Source organism: Melospiza melodia, unplaced genomic scaffold (genome assembly GCF_035770615.1).
Source record: "Melospiza melodia melodia isolate bMelMel2 unplaced genomic scaffold, bMelMel2.pri scaffold_48, whole genome shotgun sequence".
NCBI lineage: Eukaryota > Metazoa > Chordata > Aves > Passeriformes > Passerellidae > Melospiza > Melospiza melodia.
This window is the reverse complement of record NW_026948796.1, coordinates 5407480-5435049: the sequence shown is the minus strand read 5'-3', so window position 1 is coordinate 5435049 and position 27570 is coordinate 5407480. Positions and strand designations below refer to the sequence as shown.

The 27570-nt window shown below is 50.5% G+C and overlaps 1 protein-coding gene across 1 annotated transcript in view; it reads right to left on the bottom strand.

Moving 5' to 3' along the window:
* Nucleotides 1-26943, bottom strand: part of LOC134413705 (olfactory receptor 14J1-like) — a gene marked incomplete at its 5' end in the record, with an annotated part of 82152 nt that extends 55209 nt beyond the window's left edge. Inside the window, 2 exons of the mRNA XM_063147745.1 lie at nucleotides 24350-24374; nucleotides 26482-26943. Coding sequence (XP_063003815.1) covers nucleotides 24350-24374; nucleotides 26482-26943 — 487 coding nt within the window. The remainder of the gene's footprint in view (nucleotides 1-24349; nucleotides 24375-26481) is intronic.
* Between the last annotated feature and the right edge of the window lie 627 nt (nucleotides 26944-27570).

The window sequence follows — 27570 nt, the reverse complement described above, 5'->3', positions numbered from 1 at the left end:
CTGAGAGAGGGACCCATCACCTTCTGCCTGGGATCCTGAGCTCGGCTCTCCCTGCCCTGCTGCCCCTAGTATAGATACATATTATAATACTGGCTTTTCAAAAATGTAAAAATGGATTTTATATCTGTGGTGTTAAAATAACTTTGCTATATAGTTTCTATTTCTGTTGCTAATTAAGGTTAGAGACAGAGTGAAATACCTGATGTTATGAACAAAAATTCGGTTAATATTTTTTCTGTGAGAAAAAGTTACCACTACTGCTGGGCTGCTGCCTGTGTTATGGTAATTACGGGTCGTTGTCGTTAATGGTTGTTTTTGTATTAGTAAAAGCCCTGGCTGGAGCAAGTTAATAGCCCTTCTCCTGAGACAGTAACGGGTGGTGACCTTCCCGAACAGTGAGGAGAAGAGACCTGGAGAGGAGGGGTTATGCAAAGTGACTCCAAGGACCAGAATGCTTTGTGGGACCCCCGACTCCAAACCCACGGAGAAACCCCAAAAACAATGAGCCAAATAAGAGTTGAGAGACTGGAGTGATGTGTGGGTGTGAGGAGTGGAGTGCTGGGCCTGCAAGAGATGCTGGAAACCTTCATTGTTCCTCACCCTGTCTTCGAGATCCCCCGAGCCAGGTCTGGGAGGGAGCGAGACTCAGACCGAACCAACATCTGACGGGGACATCACGCCCTAAAGGCTCCCACGAGGACCGGATCCCCCAGCCCTGCCCCTAGTGGACAGAGCTGTGCATATCCTCCTCCTCTGAGTCACCCTGGGAGATGACGGGACGCTGCAGACCCGTCGAGCCGCCCAATCCTGAGCTGATCACTTTTAATAAAGGCATTAAAAAGGAGAAGAAGTCTCCTGGCCCTGTTTATTTCAGCTGGGGGCGCTCGTCCGGGATAGCCACGCCGCAAGAGGACTCAGGACTGGCCATCTTGGATCTTCAGAGGACAGCTGGCTACCAGGACCAGAGAGATCGGCTCCGGAGCAGTGATGCAGAGGAGCACCGGAGCACCGGACTGGTGAGAAATCCGGTGGCGGGAGTGGGAGACATGCGCATGTGTGTGTGAGTGAGACGTGGGCCAGCAGCCGGACCCTCGATCTGAGAGTGGACCCCTTAGTACCGCGTTTCCTGACTCATGCGAAGGGGCAGGCCGGAAACAGGGGGAAACGAGTGGAATTAGTGTGAGTGAAGTCATCTCCCAAGGGGAATAAAGGGCCCCCCTCTCCGGGCGTGCGGAGGGAATTACTGTGTATGAATGGCACGCACCGAAAGTAAGTCCTGACAGAGGGAGGTCAGGCAGATTTGTAAGTCTCGAGAAGGATCCGAGTAAGATTTGGCAGTCCCGAGAAGGGTTCGGGTGTTTCACAAGGCAAAGTAAGTCCTGACAAAGGAGTCAGGCACAAACCCCAGCGAAGGAGGCTGTGGTTTGCTTTTAAGTCCTACTATGGTGAAGCCTAAAAATTGGCAGGTTAGGCAAACTAAAAATCAGGCAGTTATTTTTCCTGACTGAGGGAGTCAGGGACAACCCGGATTTTTGGCCGAGGCTTCGTGTGTTCAAGTCCCGATAGATGTAAGACCTGGCGTTGGGAAGTTGGGCAATCAAGAGATCGGGCAGTTGTTTCAGTATAAAGTCCTGAGCATCAGGCAGAAATTTAAAGTTCAGTGGAGGAAGCTCAAGCTCCTCAAACAAGGTTTTTTTGAAATTCCTGGTCAGTAGAGGCACCTTTGGGACTTTTTTTATTGAGACCTGAAAAATGGGATGTTGTAATAGTAAAAAGACCGGCAAGAGACTGAGGGATATACCTCCCAGTAGTCCCTTAGGAGAACTGTTAGTAAAATGGGATTCTATAGAGGCCACGGAGGGATTAGATAAAGTGAAAATGATCCATTATTGTATGGAAGCGTGGCCAGAATTAGAGTTGCAAGGAGGATGGCCTTCATGTGGGACAAAGGATAAGTGGATGTGCCAACAATTAAATAATTATCTGACAGCTCGAGGGGATACTGATCCTGAGCAATTATTGTATGTGGCTTGCTGGGTAAAGAGCACTGTTGAGGATGAAGGGGTGCGAATTTGTAAGGTACAAAGTAAGAAAGAGGGGAATAAAGGAGGGGATGATAGGACTAGTAAAAGATGGGACCCCCTGGATTATTTGCCTCCTTCTGCCCCTCCACCTTATAATCCTCTTCTTCAAGCACCTCAAATGGCAGGTCCGGTTCCTCCCCCAGCTTCCATCTCATTACCACCTGCTCAAACTCCTCCTTCTACCTCTTCAGCTTCCGCTATGATAAACCCAGTATCTCCTCCAGTCCCTTCTGCACCACCACAAGGGCCTACTCCACCTGCTGCATTCTCCACCCCTTCTCTAGCTCTGCTTAATATCTACCCAGGCTCTTCTCCCCCTCCTATTGCTGTCCCTTTACCTCCTCCTAGTTGGGACACAAATGTCTCCTTGTCCAGTAAACAGCTATCAGCAAATACACCTGCTGATGGGCAGAAAGTTCAGGGTAACTCAGATACCCCTCAAAGTAGTTTGGCATCTGAAGATGGGCCGTACTGTAGCACCAGATCCAAGACCTCCAAGGCGGAGAGACTCTTTCCCCTCAGAGAGGTTCCTATGGGAGGAGTAGCGGGAGGTGTTGGCTTTGTGAATGCTCCCCTAACTGCTTCTGAGGTATTTAAGCTGTATTCAAGAAGGAGTTGGGGCATTTAGTTGAGGACCCAGTGGGCATAGCCAACCAAGTGGATCAATTTCTAGGTCCAAATATCTACGCTTGGGGGGAGATGAATTCCATCCTGAGTATATTATTATCCCCAGAAGAGGTCCAGATGATAAGGGCGGCTGGCATAAGAATATGGGAGAAAGATAACGGTCCAGGACCCCAGGTGCCAACAGGTGAATAGAAATTGCCACTAATGGATCCCAGCTGGAACCCTAATCAGGAGGAGGGGAGGAAGGCCATGAGGGAATATAGGTCTTTGATAATTCGGGGGATCAAAGAGTCAGTTCCCAAAGGAACTAACACCCAATTGGCATTTGAGGGTGCACAAGAGAAGGATGAAGCTCCTTCTGCCTGGCTTAACCGCCTAAAGCGGAACTTCCAGTTGTACTCTAGAATAGACCCAGACACCCTAGAAGGTCAAATGCTACTAAAAGTCCAATTTGTTACCAAATCTTGGCCTGATATAAGGAGAAAATTGGAAAAGATGAAAGATTGGCAAGAGAAGGACATTAATGAGTTATTAAGAGAGGCATTGAAGGTGTATTTAAGGAAGGAGGAAGAAAAAGCAAAGGCCAAGGCTAAGATCATGGTTGCTGTAGCTATAGAAAGTGCAGGGTGGGAGGGTCCACCACCAGGAGAAGGCAAGGATAGGTCAGTACTGTCAGGTACAAGAGGGATGGAGAGACCTCAAGGCTCTTTGAGAGAACGACATTGCTCTTACTGTGGAGAGGCAGGACACATCAGGAGGTTTTGTAGAAAGCTCAGTCTCGATGCGGCAATAGCCAGGGAACAAGATAATTTAGGGAAGATCCTTAGAGGTGACAATTAGAGGGTCAGGGGCTTTACACTTTAGGGCACCTGATGCAACATCTAGAAGAGCCCTTGGTAAACTTTGAGGTGGGACCCCTAAATGAAGAATTAGAATTTTTTGACTAGATACAGGAGCAGATAAGTCCTTTCTCAACAAGGTAACATCTGAAGTTAGACAAAAACAGCTAAGTAGAAAGGATATCCAATAGCACCAAAACTGGCCAGTAACACTAAACTTGTAATAAGTGATGTGAAAGTAAAAGGTACCTTATTGTTTTCTTGCTGTGTGTGTGAGAGTGAGTCACAAGCAAAGTCAGCCTCAACTTCCCGGGCTGGTGGGAAGGGGGCAGTAGAAGTCTGTGTGACCTGCAAACCAGGCTTGTGTCCCCTGGGAAGGTGGGGGCTGTGGCTAAAGTGTGTGTGTGACCTGCAAACCAGACTAGTGCTCCCCAGATGTGTGAGGGAGCCGTAGCTGTGAGAGCGTGAGTGACACGCAGAGAGCCTCACAGGTGAATGTGCACCAGAGGCAACCAGAGTCAGGGCCCTTCCAAGAGGCCCAGAGATACTGAGACCTGTGGGCCAACCCCAAGGTGAGGGGGGGCTACAGGGACCCGTGATTTTCTAGCAATAATGATCCAGTTTGTGTCTTGAGGGTGTGAAGGAATGTGTGATAGTGAATGAGAAATAAAAGACAGTGAATATAGACGAATTAGAATAGAGGTAATGTAGATTGTGCATTACAAGTTTTACCACATCTCCTTAGAGGGGAGAGTATTGTGTAGAAGAATGGTGTAAGAAAAAAAAATTAAAAATTTAAGTGTAAGGGGTTGAAAGAAAAGTAGTATTTAAGCTGTAAGTGAAAGTAAGAAACAGAAGAAAGAGATAAATAAATAAGATCTTGAAAACAGAACAGAAAACCAGTGAATTAAATACACAGAAAAATAAGAGAATAAAAGCACTCTGGGAGTTAAGTTAGCTAACCGAAATACAACTCCCTGCAAAATTCAGAGTGTGCAGAAGTTGGTAAGAGAAACATACAAGCTATGGAGAGGTTAACCAATAACATTAAACCGAGAAACTGAGTTTTGATAAAATCATAAAATAGCAGACCATCAATGCTTATGTTTGAAAGCCTGTTTCAGGTACTCTTCATTACTAATTCGACTGTGCAGACCAAAAGAAAGAGGTTGGACTCACATCACTCTCACCTCCTGGCATTGGACCAGGATTCAGCATCAGTTTTTTTCCCTCTGGCATTCTGGCATTGGACTGGACTCCACCCCATTCTCCCTCTGGCACTGGACCGGACTCCACCCCATTCTCCTTCTGGCATTGGGCCAGACTCCCAGTTTTTCCTTCTGGCATTGGGCCAGAGTCCACACCACTCTCACCCCCGGGCACTGGATAAGGATTCAACCACATCACAAGTTAATTCAGCTGAGTATACTGTGACTTAAAGTTGACTCTCAGAAGGAAGAGTCAAAAAGACTGAACTGTATGGGAAAATAATTGGTATCAGAGTTCTAACATTGCTTAAAATGTTTCAAGATGATTCTGTGTAAACTATGTTGGTAAAAAATTTAAGACTGTGAATAAGTAATTATGGTTAAGTTCCCCAAGTTAATTCTAAAGACTCCAGGTTAATCCTCTACAGAAAACTCCCCTGGGAGGGGAAACCAAAATTGGTAGGGAACAGACCAAGAGAGGTTTAACCAGAGAAGCAGGCAGAAGGGACTCTAAAGAGCTTGGAAGCTTCTCTTCAGTAAAATTCCCCAAGAGGCAAGGCCAGGTGGGCAGGCTGTGCAAGATGACCCATACCGGACTCTTGGGAAGGGTAGTACTGATGGCTCTGATTGCTGGTGGTGCTCTGGGGAGCCCAGCTGAGCCGTGCAGTGAATGCTACCAACTCCTCTGTGAGGAGGAAGTGAGCTCCTTGTCCAACAGAGTCCACATCAGTTCTAACCCTGATTGTGTTAACCTCTCCCAATTGGTCCTTTATCAGAAAAATAAGAGAGTGTATTGGAGAGCATACAATACTGCCACTTTTAGGCAGCCACTCCTAGGAGAGTGCCCTATAGGGGAAGCCTGGTTGTGCTTTGAATGTGATGCTGCTGAAACAAGCTCAGTAGATCTAGTAAAAAGAAAAGAAATGGTGAAAATGGTAAGAAAAATTGTTTGTAACAAGTATTTAGCAGTGGAGTATTCAGCCACCCAGTGGATCCCAAGAGATCCAAACAAATTAGAGTCTGTTGAAAAAAAAAGAAAGAGACAAGTGTGATCACCAAGAAGTTTATGAATGTCATGAGTGTACTGAAAAAGAGATAAACCCCTTTTGGAAAATGAAAGAACTGTGTATATGTTGGGAATGCCCAACAGAAGCTGAAAACACATTTCAGGGGAGCTCAAAACCCCAAGGTTTAGTCTCTGATAACACAGCACACACAAAATTGTCAGGTCTGGCAGATGCACCGCTAGAATGATAAAACCAATTTTCTTATTATTACCCAAAGAAACTGGATCAAGTTTAGGAGTTCCTATATATAATGATTTGGGAGAAATTAAACAGATTAAGCAAAGTGTAATAGAAATTGAGGAAATTCAAAATTGTAAAGGACACGTTCAGACCCCAATATTTATGTTAAACAAAGTCATCAGGCTCCAGGCAGTATTAAAAATAAAGAATGCAATTATTAGAAACATTTCAAATGAAATAAAAAATTAGTATGTGTAAATAATCAAGAACAAACTCCTACACTTGATTCCAGTTGGTGGGAGAACCTGGAGATTTTCAAAAAGGATGTATGGGAAAAGGTAGTTTTTCTCACTGTGTGTATACTTGGAGGATTGCTCTTTTTACTATGCTTATTTATCTGTTTCATTAAAATAGTATTTGCAGTGCAGACCAACCTAAGGAAACCAAGGAAAGTAACAAAGTTAAGTAACCATGATTACCAAAGTGCAGAAGAAATTTATAGTCAATTTGAAAAATTAAATATGAAGCCCATGAGTCCAAAATTGTAAGTTGATGCGAGCTTAAACTTTAAGCTCGATCAAAGAAAAAGAGGGGGGACTGTTATAAACAAAAACTTCTGGTAATTTATTTTTGTGAGAAAAAAGTTACCACTGTATGCTGCTGGGCTGCTGCTTGTGTTATGGTAATTACGGGTCGTTGTTGTTAATAGTTGTTTTGGTATCAGTAAAAGCCCTGGCTGGGGTGAGTTAATGGCCCTTGTCTGAGACAGTGAAGGATGGGGTACCTCCGGAACAGTGAGGAGAAGAGATTTTGGAGGGGAGGGATATGCAAAATAACTCTAAGGACCAGCATGCTGTGTGGGACCCCTATTCCAAATGCACGGAGAAAACCCCAAAAACAACGAGCCACCTAAGAGTTGAGAGATTGGAGTGATGTCTGGACAAGAGGAGCAGAGTGCTGGGCCTGCAGAGATGCTGAACACCTTCGGAGTCCCTCTCGCCCTGAGCACGGGAGTTGTCCCTGGCACTGAGGGCCGGCTAAGACAGCCAGCAAAAGTAACATCGAGAGGGATCACCACGCCCTAAAAGGCTCCCAGAAGGACCTGATCCCCAGCTCTGCCCCTAATGGATAAAGCTGCGCATATCCTCCTCCTTGGAGTCGCCCTGGGAGAGACTACGGGAAGCTGCAGACCCGTCCGCACTGCCCAATCCTGAGCTGATCACTTATAATAAAGGCATTAAAAAGGAGCAGAAGTCTCCTGGCCCTGTTTATTTCATATAAGGTGTGAATTCAGTTCACAGCATGACAGCATATGAATTACCAAGTTCCATGGCCAGCCCATACAGCTAACAGTGTTATAAATAAGAAGCTTGACTAGGCCAATATTCAAACAGCAATCAATTTATTATTTATATGGTAAAGTATGAGCAATACAGCACTGGGTACAATGGAGGAAGTTTTCCCTCCAACTGCATACTGATAGTTGAGGCTTACAGGTATTTATAAGGGTACTCATCAGGTTTTTCAGCAGTTTCTATTTCCAATTTTTTTTACTCATCAGCAATTTTTATTCCACATTATTACATCACAATTGTGATTTTAATTTCTCAGGATGTATTCTCAAAGGAGTATCCCCAGATGGTGGTGGTGCATTTTCCGAAAGAAGAAATACAAATCCCATCTGGTGGGGTCCAGCTCCCCAGATGTGTGTCCACCTTTTAATTGCTGAGACTATAAATCTAATAACAGTGATGTCTTGCTTACTTTTGGTCTAAGCCATAAATCCTTGAGGTGATGTTCATCTTCCTTTCTCAAGCTGTTTTTCTCTGCTTCAATGAGGCGTGAGATAAGCATATTTCCTTTATATGTATTCCAAAGCTACAGTTTCCAGGATACAAGTAATATTCTAAAATTATACTTCAAAAGGTTATTATTGCAAAGCATTTTATGGATTAAATGCAGGCAAAAAGCAACATCCTTAACACCTTAATTCCAATGCTCCTAAATCAACCAGGGTTAATTGCAAACAAAAGATAGGTTCAAAGGCCTTTTTCCATGCTTTATTTTCCTCAGTTATTATTAGAATTCACAGCTCTCCCATTGTCGGGGTCCACACATCTCGCATTCACAAATGCACATATTGCCTGTTTGTACCTGACATGAAATACAGCTTTGCATCTCACAGAGGCCACTTTGGGGTCCCTTAAAACATTTCTGGGGAACATTTGGGGCAGTTTTGGGTCTGGTGAGAGAATTCAGAGAGAACTTGAGGGTCTGGAGGACACTTGGATGAGCCAGGTGGGAACTTGGAGGGGTACTCAGGGATTCTGAGGGACAGTTCAGGGTCCGGGACAAAACTTGGGTGTCCAGGGGGGCCCTAGGAGGTCAGGGAGGGGAATTTGGGGCCCTTTAGGGTCCGGGTGGGCCCTTGGGGGACTCAAACGGGGCTCTCGGGGGCGCAGGAGGTGACAGGACTTTTAGGCGCGGGTATCAAACGGTTTAAAGAGGCCGCGGAGCATCATGGGAGTTCTGGGCGCAGCTGCTCTGGCTCTCGGTGGGGCGCAGAGCATGATGGGAGCTGTAGTCCTGGAAGTGGCTCGAACACAATGTTTGGGGTCCAGGAAGGCTCTTGGGGGACACTTTTGTTTCCAAGCCGCGACTTGAGGTCCTTGGGGAAACTTAAACTGTTTGGGAGCGCTTGCCGGGAGCTTGGGGAGCTCTAACCGGGCTCTTTAGGGTGCAGGGCACGGCAGGAGTTTTAGGCATAGGACTGTGTTCTGAGGGGCCGTGGAGCTGTGGGGATGACAGGAAATGAATTCCCAGAAGTGGCTGTACCCGGCATCTGTGTGGTTCAGAGCACTCAAGGGGTCCGGGGACACTTTGAGGGGTCCCGAATGGGTGCTGAGGGAGCACGGAGGGATCCTGGAGGGTCTGGGGGAAAATTATGGGAAAGATGTGGGCGGATACCGGGATTCTACCGGGGCATGACGGGCGTTGTAGGCCCGGCTCCAATGAGGCTGTAACAGGCTGCGGGGCATGACGGGAGTTGTATGCAAAAATAAAATATGGCGCCCATCTAGGCACCAACCCCAGACTCGGATCCCTGGTGCTGATTGACTGCAACTGGTGATGGGCGGGAGCCTCGGCAAATGGGACGCGGTGGAGGCGGTAACAGCCTATTCACCCTCCTCCAGTCCCTCCCACTAGAGCTCAGTTCATTCCCAGTACAGACCAGTAAACCCTCAGTAAAGCCCAGTTCATCCCAAGTACAATCCAGTACAACCCCAGTGCCCCTCCAGTTCCTCCCAGTAGAGCCCAGTCCATCCCAATACACCCGAGTTGATTCCCAGTTGTTTCCAGTTCATCCCAGTGTCATCCACAGGATGCCCCAGTGTCCCCAATCTTCTCTGCAATAACCGCAGTGTCCCCGTTATGTCCCAGTATCCCCCAGTGTGACTCCCAGTATGTCCCAGTGTTTCCCACAGCATTCCCAGTGTTCCCCAGTATGTCCCAGTCCTCCCCAGTGTCACTCGCTGTATATCCCAGTGTCTCCCACAGCGTTCCCAGTGTTCCCCAGTATGTCCCAGGCCTACCCAGTGTTTCCAAGGACAGTTTCATTTCTCACGGTGGCCGTGGCAGCCAAACCCAGCAGTGAGGTCAGTGCAGTGCCCATGGCCACAGCCCCTTGCAGGGCCCAGTGCAGCTTGGGCTGATGATCCACCCTCACAGCTGGCCCAGGGCAGCTCTGCAGTGCCTTTGGTGGCACCTGGGGCTGGCACACACCTGAGCACTGTGTCTGTTTGCAGTGGGGAAACTCAGAAGTTTCAGATTGCTTCGAAAAATCCCAAAAAAGGGAAAACCCCTCTGAGGCTGGGTGCAGCCAGCTCTGCAAGCACAGCAGGGCCCAGGGCAATGAGGACAGACAGAGGATGGGGCTGGGCAATGTGGAGCAAGGTTGTCCACACTGGGTCAGAGCTCCAGGCACAGCTTCTGTGAGCAGGCCAGAGCTGCTGAGGAGAGACCCTGGGTCAAAATCAATCACAGAATACTGCAATCACCTCTTCTCCAAGTAAAATAAAATACAATAAAATACAATACAATAAAATACAATACAATACAATACAATACAATACAATACAATACAATAAAATAAAATAAAATAAAATAAAATAAAATAAAATAAAATAAAATAAAATAAAATAAAATAAAATAAAATAAAATAATCCTTTAAAATAGGAAAGTGTATTTTTTACAAGTCTTTGAAATATTTCTCTAACACTGGACTAGGAAAATTTTAATGACCCTCTCAGGGTTTTGGTGTTGTTTACATCAGACTCAATCCCTGGGAGTGCCTTTAAAAAACTTCTCAACAACTCAAAATTAAATTGAAACTCCAAAGTTTCTTGAGGTTTAATGGGTCCCACATGAGGGACACAACTGACAAAGTGTCCCCAGGTTCCAGTTAGAGCAGAACACTGGAGGCAGTGATGACAGCTGGGGACAAACAAGGCCAAGGGGCCTCTGGTGCTGAGAAAAGATGGATGTGTTTCAGGAATGCCAAGGGCCAAGGCCTGAGCCCCAGCCCCTGGCCAGGCAGATCCTGTCCCTCCCTCCTTGCTCAGGGCTCTTGCTGGGATTGGCACTGGCATGTGGGGATGGGCAATGCCAAGGGCAGGAGCATGGGGCGGCCCCTGCCAGGCTGCTGAGCAGGGACAAGGAGGCAATGAGGCCCCAGGCCTGCAAGGGTCACTTGTCCCCTCATTGCCTCAGGCCCAGGCCCAGCAGCCATGGCCAAAGTGCTGCCCAGGCTGGCTCTGTCAGGGCTGTCTTGCAGCTGCTGCCCATCCCTGTGCCCTGTGCAGCCCAGGCTGTCCCACGGTGTCCCTGCCCTGCGCCTCTGTCCCTGCAGGCTGTCGGCTTCCCCCGGCTGCCCCACCTGGCTGGGCCCTTCCTTTGCTGACAGCTCTGCCTCCTGCCTGCCTCTGCCTGCCCACACAGAGCCTTGGGCTGATACCAAAAGGGTTCATTTCATTTTTACCCTTCCTGTGGACTTTCAGTACAGGAACAAGGCATGCAGGGGCTGCTTTCCCAGCAAGGATGGTTGGAAGAGAAGAAGAAGACATCTGGCTCAAGGGTGCAGGGATAGAGAAAACAAGGACTGAATCTGGGAACTTGTGGTGGGTTTTATGGAAATGGATAAATTGTAATTCACATTTAGCAACTGTACATATGCAACACACTGGTAGAATTACAGGTCCGTGTAAGGTCAGGAGTTATCCCTCACTGGGATAGAGCTCTGGCGTGAATAAATAACACCCTCTGAAATATCAAATTAGTGTTAAGAAGCCTCTTCTGATATTTCAGAGTATGGTGACAGCGGGGCTTCACAGACCTAAGGAGTCAGCTGTGACACTGTGCAAACTCATGGAACAAAGGGTCCATTGTGACACAGCAGAACCCCTGGAACCAAAATCCATTTTGGCACATTGGGACCTAATTGAACCAATGGTCCATTGTGATACTGTGGATCCAAGGAAATCATTGTGACCCTGAGAAACCTCTTAGAACCAAGGGGCAATTGTGACACAGCAAGGCCTGGTGGAACCATGGGTCAATTGTGACACTGCAGAACCTCATGGAACCAAGGGGACCGTGTTCAACGGCGGAACCTCATGGAACAAAGGGTCCATGGTGACACTGCAGAACCAAGGAGACTGCTGCTGGCAGTGTGAAATCTCATGGAACCAGAAGTCCATTGTAACACAGCAAGGCTTCGTGAACCAAGGAACCATTGTGACACTATGGGGTCTTGGCAGGCCAAGGGGCAGTTGTGATACTGTGTGGCACCATGGAACCAAGGAGTCCATTGTGACACTGCAGGGCCCCTGGAACTAAGGATCCATGGAACAGTGGAGGACTCCACGGAACCAGAGGTCCATTGGGACATTGTGGGGCCTCATGGAATCCTGGAGGCCATGATGACACTTGGAGACCTTGTTGAATCAAGGGGTTCTGCAGGGCCTCATGGAACCAAGGAGACCCTTCTGACACTGTGAGTCCCCATGGAACCAAACATCCATTGTGATACTGCGGCAACCAAGGAGACCCCTGTGACACTGCAAGGCCTCATGGAAGCAAGGACCATTGGGTCACTCTGGAGCCCCATTGAAACAAGAGGCCAGTGTGACACATCTGGGCCTCATGGAACCAAGGATCCAATATGACACCACCACTGTGACACTGCAGGGTCCCATGGAAACAAGGGAACAGGGAACAGGTCTGGTTGGCTTGGCTTGACTGGTCCAACTGCCCTTGGCATGTTGAGGGTCTCTTCTCTTGTACCCCTGAAACGCTGGGGCTCTGGGCTTTCCTTGAAATGGAAAAGAACTGCTTTTCTCGTTGAAGCATCCATGGCCAAAATGGGATTCCCTCTCCAAAATTCCCAATATCCAGGGATTGCTCCCAGAAAAAAGCCGCCATTGCCAACAAGTCTGCCTGCCTTTGGCTTCCTGAGACCTGGGTCTCACATGCCTCATGAAACCTTGGAGAACATTGTGACACTGTTGGGCCATTGGAAATGCAGGAGCCATTGTGACATTGCAGGATACCATGGATCCAAGAGATCATTGTGAAACTATGGGGCCTTCTGAAATGCAGACATCATTGTGACACTGTGAGGACCCTGTGGCACCAAGGCCATCACTGTGGCTCTGCTGGGCTGCACAGTCCCAAGGGGCCAGTGTGGAGCAGCAGGGCTTTGTGGAACCAAGAGGCCATTGCTGCATTCCAGGGCCTTGTGGAAACAAAGAGCCGTTGTGATCCTGCAGGGCACCGTGGATCCATGGAGAGCATTGTGGAATTGCAAGGCCCCATGGAATCATGGAGACCATTGGGACACTGTGGGGCCCCACGGAACCAAAGGGCCAGTGTGACCCTGCAGGGCCTCATGAAAGCACAGGGCCACTGTGACACCGCAGAAGCAAGGAGAACATTGTGACACTGCAGGGCCTCATGGAACCAAGGGGAGATGGAACAGGTCTGGCTGGTTTGGCCTCCCAGGGGCCACCTGACAGGTCCAGCTGATCTTGGAATGCTGAGGGCTGCCTCTCATCAGCCCCTGGAGCACTGGGGCTTTGTGCTTTCCTTCCTATGGAAAAGAGCCATCTGTCTTCCCAGGTTCTCACAGCCAAAATTGATACTCCCCCTGAAAAATTCCCTATATGCAAGGGTTCTCCCTGACAAAAGCCGCCAGGACAGAGAGCTCTGGCTGGCTTTGGCCTCTGGTGTCACCTCTCATCTCAATGAAGCCCCGAGGAAAGTATTTGAACAGGTTTGACTACTGGAACATCAGTGGGTCTCTCATCCTCTGAAAAACTCAGATGATATTCTGATCATATGTGTCTTTTTTTCCTCAGTGTGTATTATGCATGAAATATTATTTTCAGCTACATAATATTATTCTTCTCACCCTACCAGTGTTATCTGACACAAAACCCCTCCTCTACATATGGATCCAGGTCACCTGTACATGCAAACAAAAGAGAGAATGCAGCAGGAATGATTTGTGTCTGCTCCCATCTTCTCTGGAGTTGGAGGTGCAGCTCCAGCACTTGGCAGGGCTCAAGGGCTCACAAGCTCAGCTCCCACACAGAGAATCTGCAGACCCTGGGCTGCTCTTCTTGGCCCCTGCACGCTCAGCCAGGCTGAGATGGACATTGATGGTTTCTGGGCCAGGCTCTCTGAGCCCAGCCCAGCTCCCTGCAAGCTCTGCCAGCTGCCCTGAGCTCTGGGCAGCACCAAGGGCCTCTCCCCAGCCCAGCCTAGCCAGCTCTGGCCCCACAGCTCTGCTCAGGCCAGGCTGCTCTGGGCACTGGCCCACTGCCTCAGCCCCTGGAAAGGGCACAGCAGCAGCTGCAGCTGCCACAGGACTCAGCCCCAGCCATGGGGGAAGGTGCTTGGCCAAGGCCAACCGAGGTTCCCTGGGTGCCCTGCTCCCCTCGGGCTGAGGTGCTGAGAGCTCCGCAGCCCCTGCTGCCATCCCATCTGCCCAGGGCAGCACAAGAGCCCCGGCCTTGGTGCCCTCAAGAGCTGGTCCTGCTCCAGGCCCAGGGCCCATGCCAAAGCTGGGGCAGCCACAAAGCTGTGCCCGTTTCTGTTCATTGCTGCTCTGATCAGGATGGATCCTCAGCACCTTGAAGTTTCCCATATGAATTTTACTTCTCCAGAGGCTTGTTCTGCCTTCAGCTTTTCAGTTCAGGAATTCAGAGCTGGAGGGGTCATTAACATTTTAAAACACTCTGACAAGACAAGACCTTGTGAATAATTTAATTTAAGGTCTACAAATTTTTGTGGTAATTAGATGGATTTCAGAGTCATATTTGAACTGAATCTACTATATTGAAAACAATGCAAAGATACTCTTTTTTCTTGTTAATTTTCTTTTCCTGTTTGTTAATTGATATCAGCAATTTCCTGTTGATATTGATCTTTGCACATCCTAATGCAGTGTGAATAGACATGAACATCAGGACCCTTTGTGGCTGACAATCAATCAGACTTTTTCCCGAACCCCTCCCTACCATTTCCCTCATCCAACCCCTGGGGCCATGAGCAGCCTTGTGCAAATCTGAGCTTCCTCCACTGAAGGCTGCATCTGCAGCTTTCAGCTCCTTGGTATCAACTCCCACCTGCTTTTTTGCAGAAGAAACTGCCTGAGACACACAGGGGATCTGTGCTCTCCATCCCCTCCTCACTGGCACTGCCAGGCTGGGATGAGGAGCCCCTCAGCCTTCCCTGCTCCAGGCTGGACAAGCCCAGCTCCCTCAGCCTCTGCTCACAGCCCAAGGGCTCCAGCCCCACCTTGAAGGCCCTTCCCAGACCCTGCTCCAGCTGCCAGACATCTTTCCTGCCCTGGGACCCCAATCCAGGCCCCAGCGACCTGGATAATCCCCGTCCTTGATGTCCTGGTCACACAGCCCAGCCCCTTGTCTCCATGTCAGTCTCTGGGGTGGATCCTGTGGAACATCCTTTGGTGGAGGCTGTGGCTCCAGGTGGGCCAGGGGGATACCAGGGGATAGGGGACCCTGCTGGACATGAACAGCTTTGGACTTCTGGGGGGAAACTGTGAGGGGGGCCTGAGGCAGAGTGACCAACCCAGTGACCTCACACAGCCCTCCTGTGACATCACAGCCTGCTCAGTAATGACATAGTTTTTCCTCTGATATCGCTATGCTGGTCTTTGATGCCACAACCCACTCTGTGAAGTCACAAAGCCCTCCTGTGATGTCACACAGCCACCCTCCCCTGATGTCACAGCCAGCTCTGTGATGTCACAACCCATTATCTAAAGTCAGATAGCTGGTCTCTAATGTCACAGCCAACTCTATGATGTCATAATGTGCTCTGTGATGTCAGTCCTCTGCCCTGTGATGTCACACCTGTCTCTGTGATGTCACAGAGACAGCCTATGATGCCATAGTTGCTCAGTGACCTCGCATAACCCACTCTGTGATGTCATAGCCCACTCTGTGATCTCATGTCATCAGATGATAAATTGTCTATACCAGGTGAGCACACACAGTGCTGGTTCTCCAAAACCCCAGGCCTATGGAAACCAAACAATGCCCATTGTGTGAGAAGGGGAACTGAAATTCACCAGCCTCAGTGTCCTGTCAGCTCAGCCAGGCCCACTGGAACATTGGGGTCCCTGAGCACCAGGGTCCAGCAGAGAGACCCCCAGGACAGGAGAATGCATGGGTAAAGGGGAGGGGAAATATGTTAATGACTTTGGGGAAATGATTATCATATGTGTGTTTAGTCCAGTACAATCAATGAATATGTGTGCAAAATACAGAATATAAACAGAAACTTTCCTGTACTCAGAATGCACAGGTTTGGGAGGAGCTATCCCCCTGTGAATCCAGCCAAATAAAGAATGCTGCTTCTTAATGCTACACTGGGGTTATGGAGTTTTATTATTTTGCCAAATTTTTGGTAACAGACCCACTCCCAAGGAAAGCTCTTTCACAAACAGAGAAGGGCTGGTGTTCACAAACAGAGAAGGGCTGGTGGGAGATGTGGTGGTTGAAGGCTGCCTGAGGCAAAGTCACCATGAAACAACAGTTTCCAATATTCTATGAAAGAAAGAGGGGCTGCAACAAAACTTCATCACTGGAATTACAGAGGGCAGACATTGGCTTATTCAGGGTGCAGATTTACAGAGTACCAAATCAGATACTGACTTTTTAAGGGAAACAGTTCTTAAAAACAAAGTGTCCAGGAAGGATGGGCACACCTCAATAAAGAAAACTTGAGGGAGAAGGAGCAGCCTGTGCCTCTGTGCAAAAGTTGAGCCAGCTAACTATTGTCCTGGCTGGGCATGGAGCTTTTGTGGGAACTGAGCGAAAAAAGAGGGTGCATCACCTTCAGACAGAACATCAGGCATCTCAGGAAGTGTTTAAGGATGTTGTTAGGTCATGCAGAAAGAAAAGTAGAGTGGTAAATGGTCAATTAAAACATAACCCAGCCACTTCTGTGAAAAATAATAAAAACTGTTCTAAAATGTTCCTAATAGCATAAGGAGGGATAAGTAGAACATCTACACTTTATTGGAGGCAGTGGGGAATACAATAAGTAAGATAAGGAAATCTGAGCTGCTTAACACCTTCTTTGCTCCAATTTTCAAGAATAAGTCAAGTTGTCCTCAAAACAAGTGTTCTCCTGAGCTGGTAGATGGGCACAGGAAGCAGAACAGCCCCCTGTAATCCAGGAGGAAGAAGCTGGGGACCTGCTGAGCCACTCAGATGCTCACAGGTGTCTCTGGGAGCAGATGGGATCCATCCCAGGGGGATGAGGGAGCTGTGGATGAGCTCCCCAAGCTGCTCTCCATCATTTACCATCAGTGCTGGCTCAGCAGGGAGGTCCCAGAGGACTGGAGGTGCCAATGTAAGCCCATCCCCAAGAAGGGCTGGAAGGAGGAGCTGGGCAACTCCAGGCCTGTCAGCCTGACCTGGGTGCCCGGCAAGGTTATGGAACAGATCACCTTGAGTGCCATCCCAGGGCACCCACAGGATGGCCAAGGGATCAGAGCCAGCCAGCGTGGATTTCAATGTCTGCACTGATGATCTGCATGAGGGGACTGAGTCCAGCATCAGCAAATTTGCAGATGACGCCAAACTGGGTGTGAGTGTGGATGTGCTGGAGGGTAGGAGGGCTCTGCACAGGGCCCTGGACAGGCTGGATCCAGGGCCCAAATCCAACAAAGTGAGGTTGAACAAGACCAAGTGCTGGGTCCTGCACTTTGGCCACAACAACCCCTGCAGTGCTACAGACTGGGGACAGAGTGGCCGGACAGCAGCCAGGCAGAAAGGGACCTGGGGGTACTGATGGACAGCAGGCTGGACATGAGCCAGCAGTGTGCCCAGGTGGGCAAGAAGGCCAATGGCTCCTGGCCTGGATCAGGAATGGTGTGGCCAGCAGGAGCAGGGCAGGGATTCTTCCCCTGTGCTCAGCACTGGTGAGGCCACACCTCAAATGCTGTGTCCAGTTCTGGGTCCCCAATTTAGAAAGGCCATGGAGGGGCCGGAGTGTGTCCAGAGAAGGGCAACAAGGCTGGTGAGAGGTCTGGAGCACAAGTCCTGTGAGGAGCAGCTAATGGAGCTAGGGTTGTTTATCCTGGAAAAGTGGAGGCTTAGGGAGACAAGGCGGTGTCAGGGCACAGGTTGGACTTGATGATCTCCACGGCCTTTTCCAGCCTTGCTGATTCTGAGATTCTCTGAAACCACCCTTGGAGCAGTTGCAGGATGAGTCCTGTGCCTTTTCTTCAGCAGCTCCAGCAGCCCAGGTCCCTCAGCTTCTCCTGCCAGCCCCAAAGCCCATCCTGTCAGTCCTGCAGAGCCTCTGCAGCTCCTCCTCACTGCCCAGAACAGGGAGCCCCAGAGCCAGACACAGCAGCCCAGATGTGCCCCCCTGGCCTGGGGTGCCTCTGGCAAGGGAGCAGCACCAGGCACTGCAGCAGCCTGCAGACAATTCCTGCAGCACTTGTAGGATGATCCTGTGCCCAAGGGACGTTCCCATGGGGCCAAGTCAGGAACTGCAATGGGGAGTGGGGCCAGAGAGGAAAGGGCAAACGGATGGGCTGTTTGCAGGGCAGAAAAAAGGGGTGGGCAACAGGAAGAAATCTGTAGCAGGGAGAGCAAAGAAAGCAAAGGTGAAGCCAAGGAAATTCTGAGGGTAGTTTGGGGGTGGGTGCCAGGCAGCTCTGGCTCTGAGCAACAGCATCTGCAGTGGTACAGGAAACACCCAGCTCATGGGAACAAACTTTTTGTCTGACTGCAGAGGCCAGGACAAATCTGAGTGATTTCCATGCTGTCCCCCAGCCCTTGCTGGCCCCAGGGGCTGATGGCATTTGTGCTCCCTCAGGTTCATGTGCCCACACCAACAGCATGGGGGTGCTCCCCCTGCTCTGTGCAATGCAAACAGGGGCTGCTGAGCCAGTGCTGCCGTGTCTGTGCCTGCAAGGATGGGGCACCTGTGTGAGCTGGGAGAGAGGCCAGGGCTGCAGAGGGGGGATCTTGTTGGAAGCTCCATGAGGACGCTCTGCGATGCTGCCCTGTCCTGTGCAGCACACTGGGGATGGATCAGCCCCTGCTCTGCTGCTCCTTCCCAACTGCCCCAGGGCCCTTGCAGAGCCCCAGCCATGCTGTTTGCCCCCAGCCTGCCCAGAGCCAGCCTGGAGCTGTTCACGGGGCTTTTCTGTGCTGAGCATTGGCCTGGGTGTGTTTTTGAGAGAGCTTGGGCAAGGAGCCTGGAGCCACCATGGCGTGGCCTGAGGCGTCAGTGCTGCCCCAGCAGTGCCCATGGCCTGTCCCTGCTGCAGCCCCGGCACTGCCACCCCCAGGGCTGTGCCCAGCCCCGAGAGCACTCAGGCCCTACAGCAACACCAGGGCCACCAGGGCAGCGGGGCAGGGCCACGGCAACAGCACTGGCAACACCAAGTGCGGCTGCTGCTGCTGGGCACAGCTGCTGGGCCAGCACTGATCTGCCCCCAGCTCTGCACACAGACATTGCTGCTGCAGCTCCAGAGAAGAGAACAGAAGGGGCATCTCTGGTGAAAACAATGCTGGGAGATCGTTTCGTTCCTTCAAAGCCACCAAGAGACCAGCTCCTCACTGATGCAGTCTGGGGCCACGGTTAAAGTGGAGGGAAACAAAAGAAGAAATGGCACAAGGAATGACAGTCCTTTGTAGAAAATAGGAAAAAAAAAAAAAAAAACCAAAGGAAAAAACACCCGCAACCAAACCAACAACAAGTATCAAAGATGATTTTTATTATAAGTCTTTTTATTTAAGAACTTGGAAATTGGCCAGCAGTTTAATGTTTCTGAAAAGCATCCAGTCATCAGTCTCCACACTGCAGCCTTGAGCTCCTGGTTCCTCAGGGTGTAGATGATGGGACTAAGGACTGGAGACACCGCTGAGTACAGAACTGACACTGACAGATCCAGGGATGGGGATGAGATGGAGGGGGGCTTCAGGTGGGCAAATGCTGCAATGCTGAGAAACAGGGAGACCACAACCGGGTGAGGGAGGCAGGTGGCAAAGGCTTTGTGCCGTCCCTGCTAAGAGGGGATCCTCAGCACGGCCCTGATGATCTGCACATACGAGAAAACAATGAACACAAAGCAGCCAAATGCTAAACAGACACTGACAGCAAGAAGCCCAAGTTCCCTGAGGCAGGATTTGGAGCAGGAGAGTTTGAGGATCTGGGGAACTTCACAGAAGAACTGGCCCAGGGCATTTCCATGGAACAGGGGCAATGAAAATGTATTGGCTGTGTGCAGCAGAGCATTGAGAAAGCCACTGGCCCAGGCAGCTGCTGCCATGTGGGCACAAGCTCTGCTGCCCAGGAGGGTCCTGTAGTGCAGGGGTTTGCAGATGGACACGTAGTGGTCGTAGGACATGACAGTCAGGAGGAAATACTCTGCTGAGAGGAAAAACAAAAAGAAAAACACCTGTGCAGCACATCCTTTGTAGGAGATGGTGCTGGTGTGCCAGAGGGAATTGTGCATGGCTTTGGGGACAGTGGTGCAGATGGAGCCCAGGTCGCTGAGGGCCAGGTTCAGCAGGAAGAAGAACATGGGTGTGTGCAGGTGGTGGCCTCAGGCTACGGTACTGATGATGAGGCCATTGCCCAGGAGGGCAGCCAGGGAGATGCCCAGCAAGAGGCAGAAGTGCAGGAGCTGCAGCTGCCGTGTGTCTGCCAATGCCAGCAGGAGGAAGTGCCTGATGGAGCTGCTGTTGGACATTCCTTCACTCTGGGCATGGTGCACTGTTGAAAAAGACATTGACAAGCTTGGACAGATTTCCTTTTTGATTTCAGGCTTGTGCTCCTTCTGAGTTACTGCTTTACTTTCAGCATTGCACTCAGCCTGAATACTGGGGAGACCTGAGGGAAAACAGGGCTCCCTGTGCCACAGGGCAGTCAGACCTGCTGGAACCACACAGGTGCCCTTTGTTCATTTAACCTCTCTCTATTTCACCGTGATCACGCTTTAATATTTTTTGAAAAATGAAGTAGACTTTTTGAATTCTCCAGCTGAATTTTTTTTTTCCAAACCCTTCTCTCTTTCCCTATGCATATGAACAGGAAAGGTTACCAAGGGCTGGTCTGGCTCTCTGCTGCCTCGAGTTGTGCCTACTGGGAACTGTTTCTCTCTATCCAAGCCTTGTCCCTTCCTGTGCTGCCAGGGCCCAGCCCTGCCCTGGGGTCCCAACTCTGTCCTGCAGACACCTCCCAGCACAGGGCACTGCCCAGGGGCCTCCCTGGCAGCAGGGCCTTAAGGGCAGGCCGGACAAACAGAGATGCTGCAAGCCAAGGTGCTGCTGCTGCTGCTGTCTGTAGGGAGAGGAGGCTGAGGAGGCACTTTCTGAGGGAGATCTGAGGCCCATCTGCTGATGCCCAGGCTGACAGTGCAGGAGTCTCAGTGACACAGCCAAAGCTGACAGCCCCTTTCCTTTCCCTTGAGGAGAAAGCTGAGAGCAGCCCTGGCCATGCAGCACCATCTCCACAGCAGGAGGAATCTGCCCTGATGGGGGTGGCTCCTTCCACCTCCAACTTCTCCCCTGCAGTGTCCATGGGGAGCTGCCAGGCAGGCTGAGAGCTGCCCCTTGCAGGTAGCACATGCCTGGGCTGGCCAAGAGCTCTGAGGGCTGCAGGAGCTGCTCTGCAGGACAGCCCTGGGCAGTCCTGGCTGCAGCCTCACCTCCTGCAGCTGTCCCTGGCAGCAGGAGCCATCCTGACCTGTCCCTGTGACGGTGCCCAGGGCAGCCCCGCTCTGCAGCACATCCTTCTCCTCCTCCTGCTCCTGTGCCAGAGAGAAACTCGGAGAGTCCTCCATCTTCTGCCTACACAGGAGAATCATCTACCGACACAGGAGAATCATCTATCGATGGTATTAAGCACCTCTTACAGGTGCTTTTTTCTTTCATGGGCATCCCCAAGGAGCTGAAAACTGATAATGGGCCTGCTTATAAATCCAAGGAATTCGAGAGCTTCCTGCAGCAATGGGGAGTAGAGCACAAAACTGGCATCCCCTACTCCCCTACAGGTCAAGCCATTGGAGAAAGAACTCACTGTGATATAAAAAGGGTCCTGGACCAGCAACAACAGGTTCTGAAGGTAGAACCTCCCCACATCCGGTTATCCAGGGCGCTATTCACAATAAATTTTCTGAATTGTTCTTTTGACAGCCTGAACCCACCCATCCTACGCCACTTTGGGGGGAGCAATCATATGTTAATGAAAGAAAAACCTCCAGTTTTAATAAAGGACCCTGAGACTTGGAAAATGGTGGGACCTTACAAATTGGTTACTTGGGGACGTGGATATGCCTGTGTGCCCACCCCCTCTGGTTTAAGGTGGGTTCCTTCCAAATGGGTAAAGCCCTATGTTCCCAAGGTGTCAGAGAAATCTACAGAAGCACCCCAGGTTGCTCATGCTGCCTGGAGAAGAAAACGCCGCACGCGTTCTCTGGAGGAAATTCCATTTAAGCCTCCTATCTGGAATAGTTTGTAATATATGTTTGTTTCAAGTTTTTGTACCAGTTTAGATCCCACTGTTCGTGTGTAGCCTCGAGACGCCATGAGACCGAGCCTGCTTCTCGTCCTACTTGTGATCATCCCTCCTGCGATCTCCTGCATAGTGCCACAGCCCAAACCACATATGGACTACCTTGACAAAGGCTCTCGGACATCAACAGAGAAACTGACAACTGGCTAAATGGACTGTTCAAAGGCTGGGGACTCTCGGGCTGGTTGGGATCTATTCTGAAAACTGTGTTTTTAGTGCTGTTTATTTTTTCTATAGTTTTGTAGTTGTTAGCATTGTTTTTGGACTAATCAAACACATGGTTCTCAAGTTAATTTCAAGCTCATCTCCCCCTCCTGAGGTCTACCATTTGGAAGCCCTCAGTGCTCCAATGGATGACCTGGAAGCCTCAGTGGAAAACACTGACCCTCCTGTAGAGGAAGAACTGATTTACCAACCATGGTTTGGCAATCATTCTGCACCACAAACACAGTCCTCTTCTTTTTAAACAAAACTAGGGGGAGATTTTGCAGTGTGTTGTAAACTTCCTTCCCCAGGTATGCCAGTACCTCTCTTCCCCTTCCCCCCTCGCCCCCTGCTGGGCTGTCAATCAAGTTTAACATTCCAGCAAGGCGTCGTGTGGTTGGTCAAGTTCAAAGGATGCCCCTATGCCCAGAGGTCATTGGCCTGTCTAGGTGTCATCCCCCCCTGAGACCCTGCCCCTCTCACCTGGTTGGGTGGCTCACCTGTTCCCTCCCCTTCCCCTGTCCCTGAGCTTAAAAAGGTGATCAGGCCATGTGGTCGGGATTCTGTTGGAGCAGTTGCTCACGTTCAGACCTCTGTAACCATGGAATAAACCTCTGGATATAAACCCTCCAGTAGAATCCATCTCCTTTTCCTCTTCACCATCGCCTGAAGCTTTCCTCCTGAGGTGAAAGGAGTTCCTAACAAGCCTGGACTTGTTCAGTGCCCAGCTGCCACCACCAGCAAGCTAAAGGTATCTCTGGGGTGATAACACCACAGTTGGTGCCTTTGGCCCAGCAGCAAGGGTCAGACTGGCCCAGGCACATTCGCCCAGGTGGAGGGGAATTGAAGTTTCTCTTCAAAAGACTCTGTTCACCAAGGTTGGGGGAGACCTGATAATCTTAACATATACAGATTGGGAGTGGCTAGAAGATGCACAGGAGGCAAATGAACATTAATGAACATCACCCCCAGTGTGGTGAGACACCTGGACTGGGAAAAGATTGAGAAGGGAATCAAAGAATGAGGACTTAATTGACATCAGAGGCGAATGGAGCAATCATCAATAGGAGATCAAATACTAAGAATTGTGTAATTTAAGAGCAAAGAACATTAATTTCTTTGAGTTTTGTCTGTCTAAGCATATGAGAAACATAGTAAAAAGCAATGTGTGATTGAATGATTTTCACTGTGCAACCCGGACATGTGTGGATGGAATGGTTTCTATTGCACGTGCTGCCCACAATAACATCCTGGCAAGAATAAAGTAATGCCAAAATTCTGTAACACTGAGAAGATGATGTTGGAGTTTCTGTTTTTCATGCAGTTTCAGTGTCAGTCCCAGTGAGGTCCATCACCAACACAGGCTCCTCCTGGACTCTTTAGAGAACTGGAGGCCACGACTGCACAGACCTCTCAGAGACTCCAAGGCAAATGCCAAACCTGAAGTCCTTTGAAAAACCTGCAGTACCTGGGAGCATTACAGAGCCCCCAGGGCCATTCCTGAGCAAGGCTCCCCAGGGACTCATCCCAGCAGATCCCTGAGGCCAGGAGTGCAGGGAGGCAGGGGCTCTGTGCAGGCAGCTCAGATGCTGAGTAGAGCCTGGGCTGGCTGGAGGCAGCAGAAAGGCCAAGGCCTAAGCCCAGCTCTGGGAAAGGCAGATCCTGTCCCTCCTGTGTGCCCAGGGCTCAGCTGGGGGCACTGGGATGTGGAGGGATGCTGAGGGCAGGACAAGGGGGTGACAGTGCCCAGCCTGGCTGGGGCTGTGCCAGGAGGCCCCAGGGCCTCAGGACAAGGTGTCTCCTCACAGCCCTTGGTGGCACAGACCCTGCTGTGCCCCAGGGCACCAAGACTTGGCTTCTGCTGGGCACTGCCAGCCCTGCCAGGGCCCTTGGCCATGTCCAGCACAGCTTGTCCTGCACTATCCCACAGCTGCTGCTGTGCCCCTGCAGGCTGCACACTTCCATCTTGCTGCCCCCTGGCTCTGCCCTGCCACTGCCAGCCCTGCCCTGACCTCTGCCCACGCTCACCCTCTGTGCCTGGGGACACACACATGCACTGAGCTCAGCCCCCTCCTTCTGGGTGCTTCTCCTGCCACAGCACTGCCCTGGGAGGGTTCATTCCTCACAGGAGCTGCTGTGTTTTTACTGGTGCATTTTATAGCTCTGCTTCTGCCTCTCTAGCAATTCTCTTTTCAAAGAGCTCTCCAAGGAAAAGATTCATTGAATTGTGGAATAGCAGAGGTGAGAAGAGCCCCCTGAGCCCCCTTGGCCTGGGTGTGGCTGGCATGGAGTTCCCTTTGCCAAGACACCCCTGTCCTGCTGTGCTTGGCTCTCGTGGCTGCAGCAGGGTCGGTCCCAGCCCAAGGCTTTGCCTGTCCCTGAGCAGGGCTGGCCCCACATGAGGCATCTCTGCAATCCTCCACCAGTAGGCTGGGGGAAGCAGGTGTTCCTGGGGGCATAGGGATGGAACAGCTGGGCTGGACTGACCCCAGGGCTCTTCCATTCCATGTGATGTCCTGATCAGCAGGGAAATGAGTGGGTCAAGAAGGTCTCTGGATTTTCTGTATTATTATATTTGTCTTCCAAAGCAACCACTATGTGTGCTGAACTCTTTTTTTCCCGTGGTTTTCCTTGCTTCTGAATGTGGCCTTTGCTTTTTAGTCCCTCCAGTATTAATCTCCCTTTATGATGACCCCCAATGTTTTCACCTTATTTTCTCCTGTTTTCTGATGAAGGAGGGACAGTGACAGAGACACTTGGCTGTCACTTGATGGCCAGGGGGGTTTAACCGCAGTCACCTTGACCAACTCTTCTCTTATGGGCACAGCCAGCAATGTCAGTGCTCTGTCAGGTGCCCACCACTGAGCTGGGCTCATGCCCTGCTCACAGCCCCAGGGCTGTCAAGGCACACAAGTCCTTCCCTTGCACACACACACACAGAGTTCATTGCAGCATGGGCAGGAGCTCCCTGGGCTCCACTGTCAGTGCCAGAGCCTGGCAGGGACCTCAGCCTTGCGGGTGTCACCCTGCCCTGCCCTGCCCTGCCCTTCCTGAGGTGCCCCATGGCCAAAAGGATGAACATGGGGAGCTCTGTAATCAGGAGCTCATCCCAGCCCTGCCCTCAGGGGTTCCCAGGGGATGTTACTCTCTGGAAGCTCCAGGAGCAGCTGAAGGTGTTTGTGCTCACAGGGTTTATGTCCCCTCACACACACAGGATGTTCAGGGCTGTGGAATGGCCTGAACTGCAAACACGGACTCCTGACCCCGTCACTTGATGTCCCTCCATGAAGGGAAGAACTACCTCTGTGACCTGGGGTGAGAGGCCACTGCTGTAGCAGTGCTGGCTTTGCAAGGGCACTGCTGGGACAGCCCCATCCTGATCACTGCCACACTTCTGCTGGTCACTGCTGGTTTCCTCTTCAGGACCCTGTGTTGGGCACATCCCTGAGAGCAAACTGGGAAGAGGATTGCAGCTTTCAGGTCCTGCACTGGAGAGAGGCCCTTGCACAATGGAAATGCTGCTGCAGAGCCAGCTCTGTCCCAGAAGTGCCCACGCTCTGTCCCTGCCTGCACTCCCTGGACAGTCACGCAGCAGGACAGGGACTGAGCTGGAAGAGCCCTGAGGCCTAAAACCAGCACAGGGGCACTGAAGGGGAGTGTGGGAGTGAAGGAAGGGGAGGTTATGGAGGAGAAGCCCGGGGCCTCCCTGGCAGGGAGGAGCACTGGGGTTCCCTTTTCTCCTCCAGGTCTGCCCAGAGGCACCAACCCTGCAGCTCCAGAGAAGCCAGGGAGGAAAGAGGTCAGGCACACGTAGCAATACAGAGATCTTTATTTTGTGTAAGCACATAGGTAGTACAGAGGTAGTACAGATCCTGGTTTATACAGTCTCTGGGTGCGATACTAAAGAAAAATACTAAAATAAAAACAGTAGAGTCAAAAATTGTTGTGTGAACAAATTCACAAAAGTGTAACACCTGTGTAAACAGCAAAAAATACAGGACACAGAGTGAGAATTATTGAGTAACACCATAGAGCTATGTGGAAGAATGAGAGTTTATTGCTTCTGAAAACCATTTGTCATAATTTTCCTCAGACCATTCTTGAGCTCCTGGTTCCTCAGGCTGTAGATGAGGGGGTTAAGTACTGGAGGCACCACCGAGTACAGAACTGACAGGGCCAGATCCAGGGATGGGGACGAGATGGAAGGGGGCTTCAGGTAGGCAAATGTGCCAGTGCAGAGGAATAGGGAGACCACGGCAAGGTGAGGGAGGCAGGTGGAAAAGGCTTTGTGCCGTCCCTGCTCAGAGGGGATCTTTAGCACAGCCCTGAAGATCTGCACATAGGAGAAAACAATGAACACAAAACAACCAAAAGCTAAACAGGAGCCAACAGCAAGGAATCCAACTTCCCCGAGTTTGGAGTGTGAGCAGGAGAGCTTGAGAATCTGTGGGATTTCACAGAAGAACTGGCCCAGGGCATTGCCATGGCACAGGGGCAGGGAAAATGTATTGGCTGTGTGCAGCAGAGCATTGAGAAAGCCACTGGCCCAGGCAGCTGCTGCCATGTGGGCACAAGCCCTGCTGCCCAGGAGGGTCCCGTAGTGCAGGGGTTTGCAGATGGACACGTAGCGGTCGTAGCACATGACAGTCAGGAGGGAAAGCTCTGCTGAAAAGAAAAATACAAACAGAAATACCTGAGTAGCACATCCTTTGTAGGAGATGTTCCTGGTGTCCCAGAGGGAATTGTGCATGGCTTTGGGGACAGTGGTGCAGATCATGCCCAGGTCGCTGAGGGCCAGGTGTAGCAAGAAGAAGAACATGGGCGTGTGCAGGTGGTGGCCGCAGGCTACGGCGCTGATGATGAGGCCGTTGCCCAGGAGGGCAGCCAGGGAGATGCCCAGCAAGAGGCAGAAGTGCAGGAGCTGCAGCTGCCGTGTGTCTGCCAATGCCAGCAGGAGGAAGTGCCTGATGGAGCTGCTGTTGGACATTTCTTCGTTCTGAACATTGTGAGCTGTTCAAAGACAACATTGACAATTTGGACAAAGTACCTTCAGTGAATCCTATGCTATTTTCTTACACAAGCACTAAAAATTGCTTCCTTTTCTTAGGGAAAATTTCATTTCCCTTTTTTTTTTTTTATTTAAGTGTAGATTTGGGCTGCTAGAGTAGCTGTGTGGTTTTTAGAAGGGTCAGAAGTCCTGTTCTAGCATTGCTCTCAGGCTGAACACTGGGGA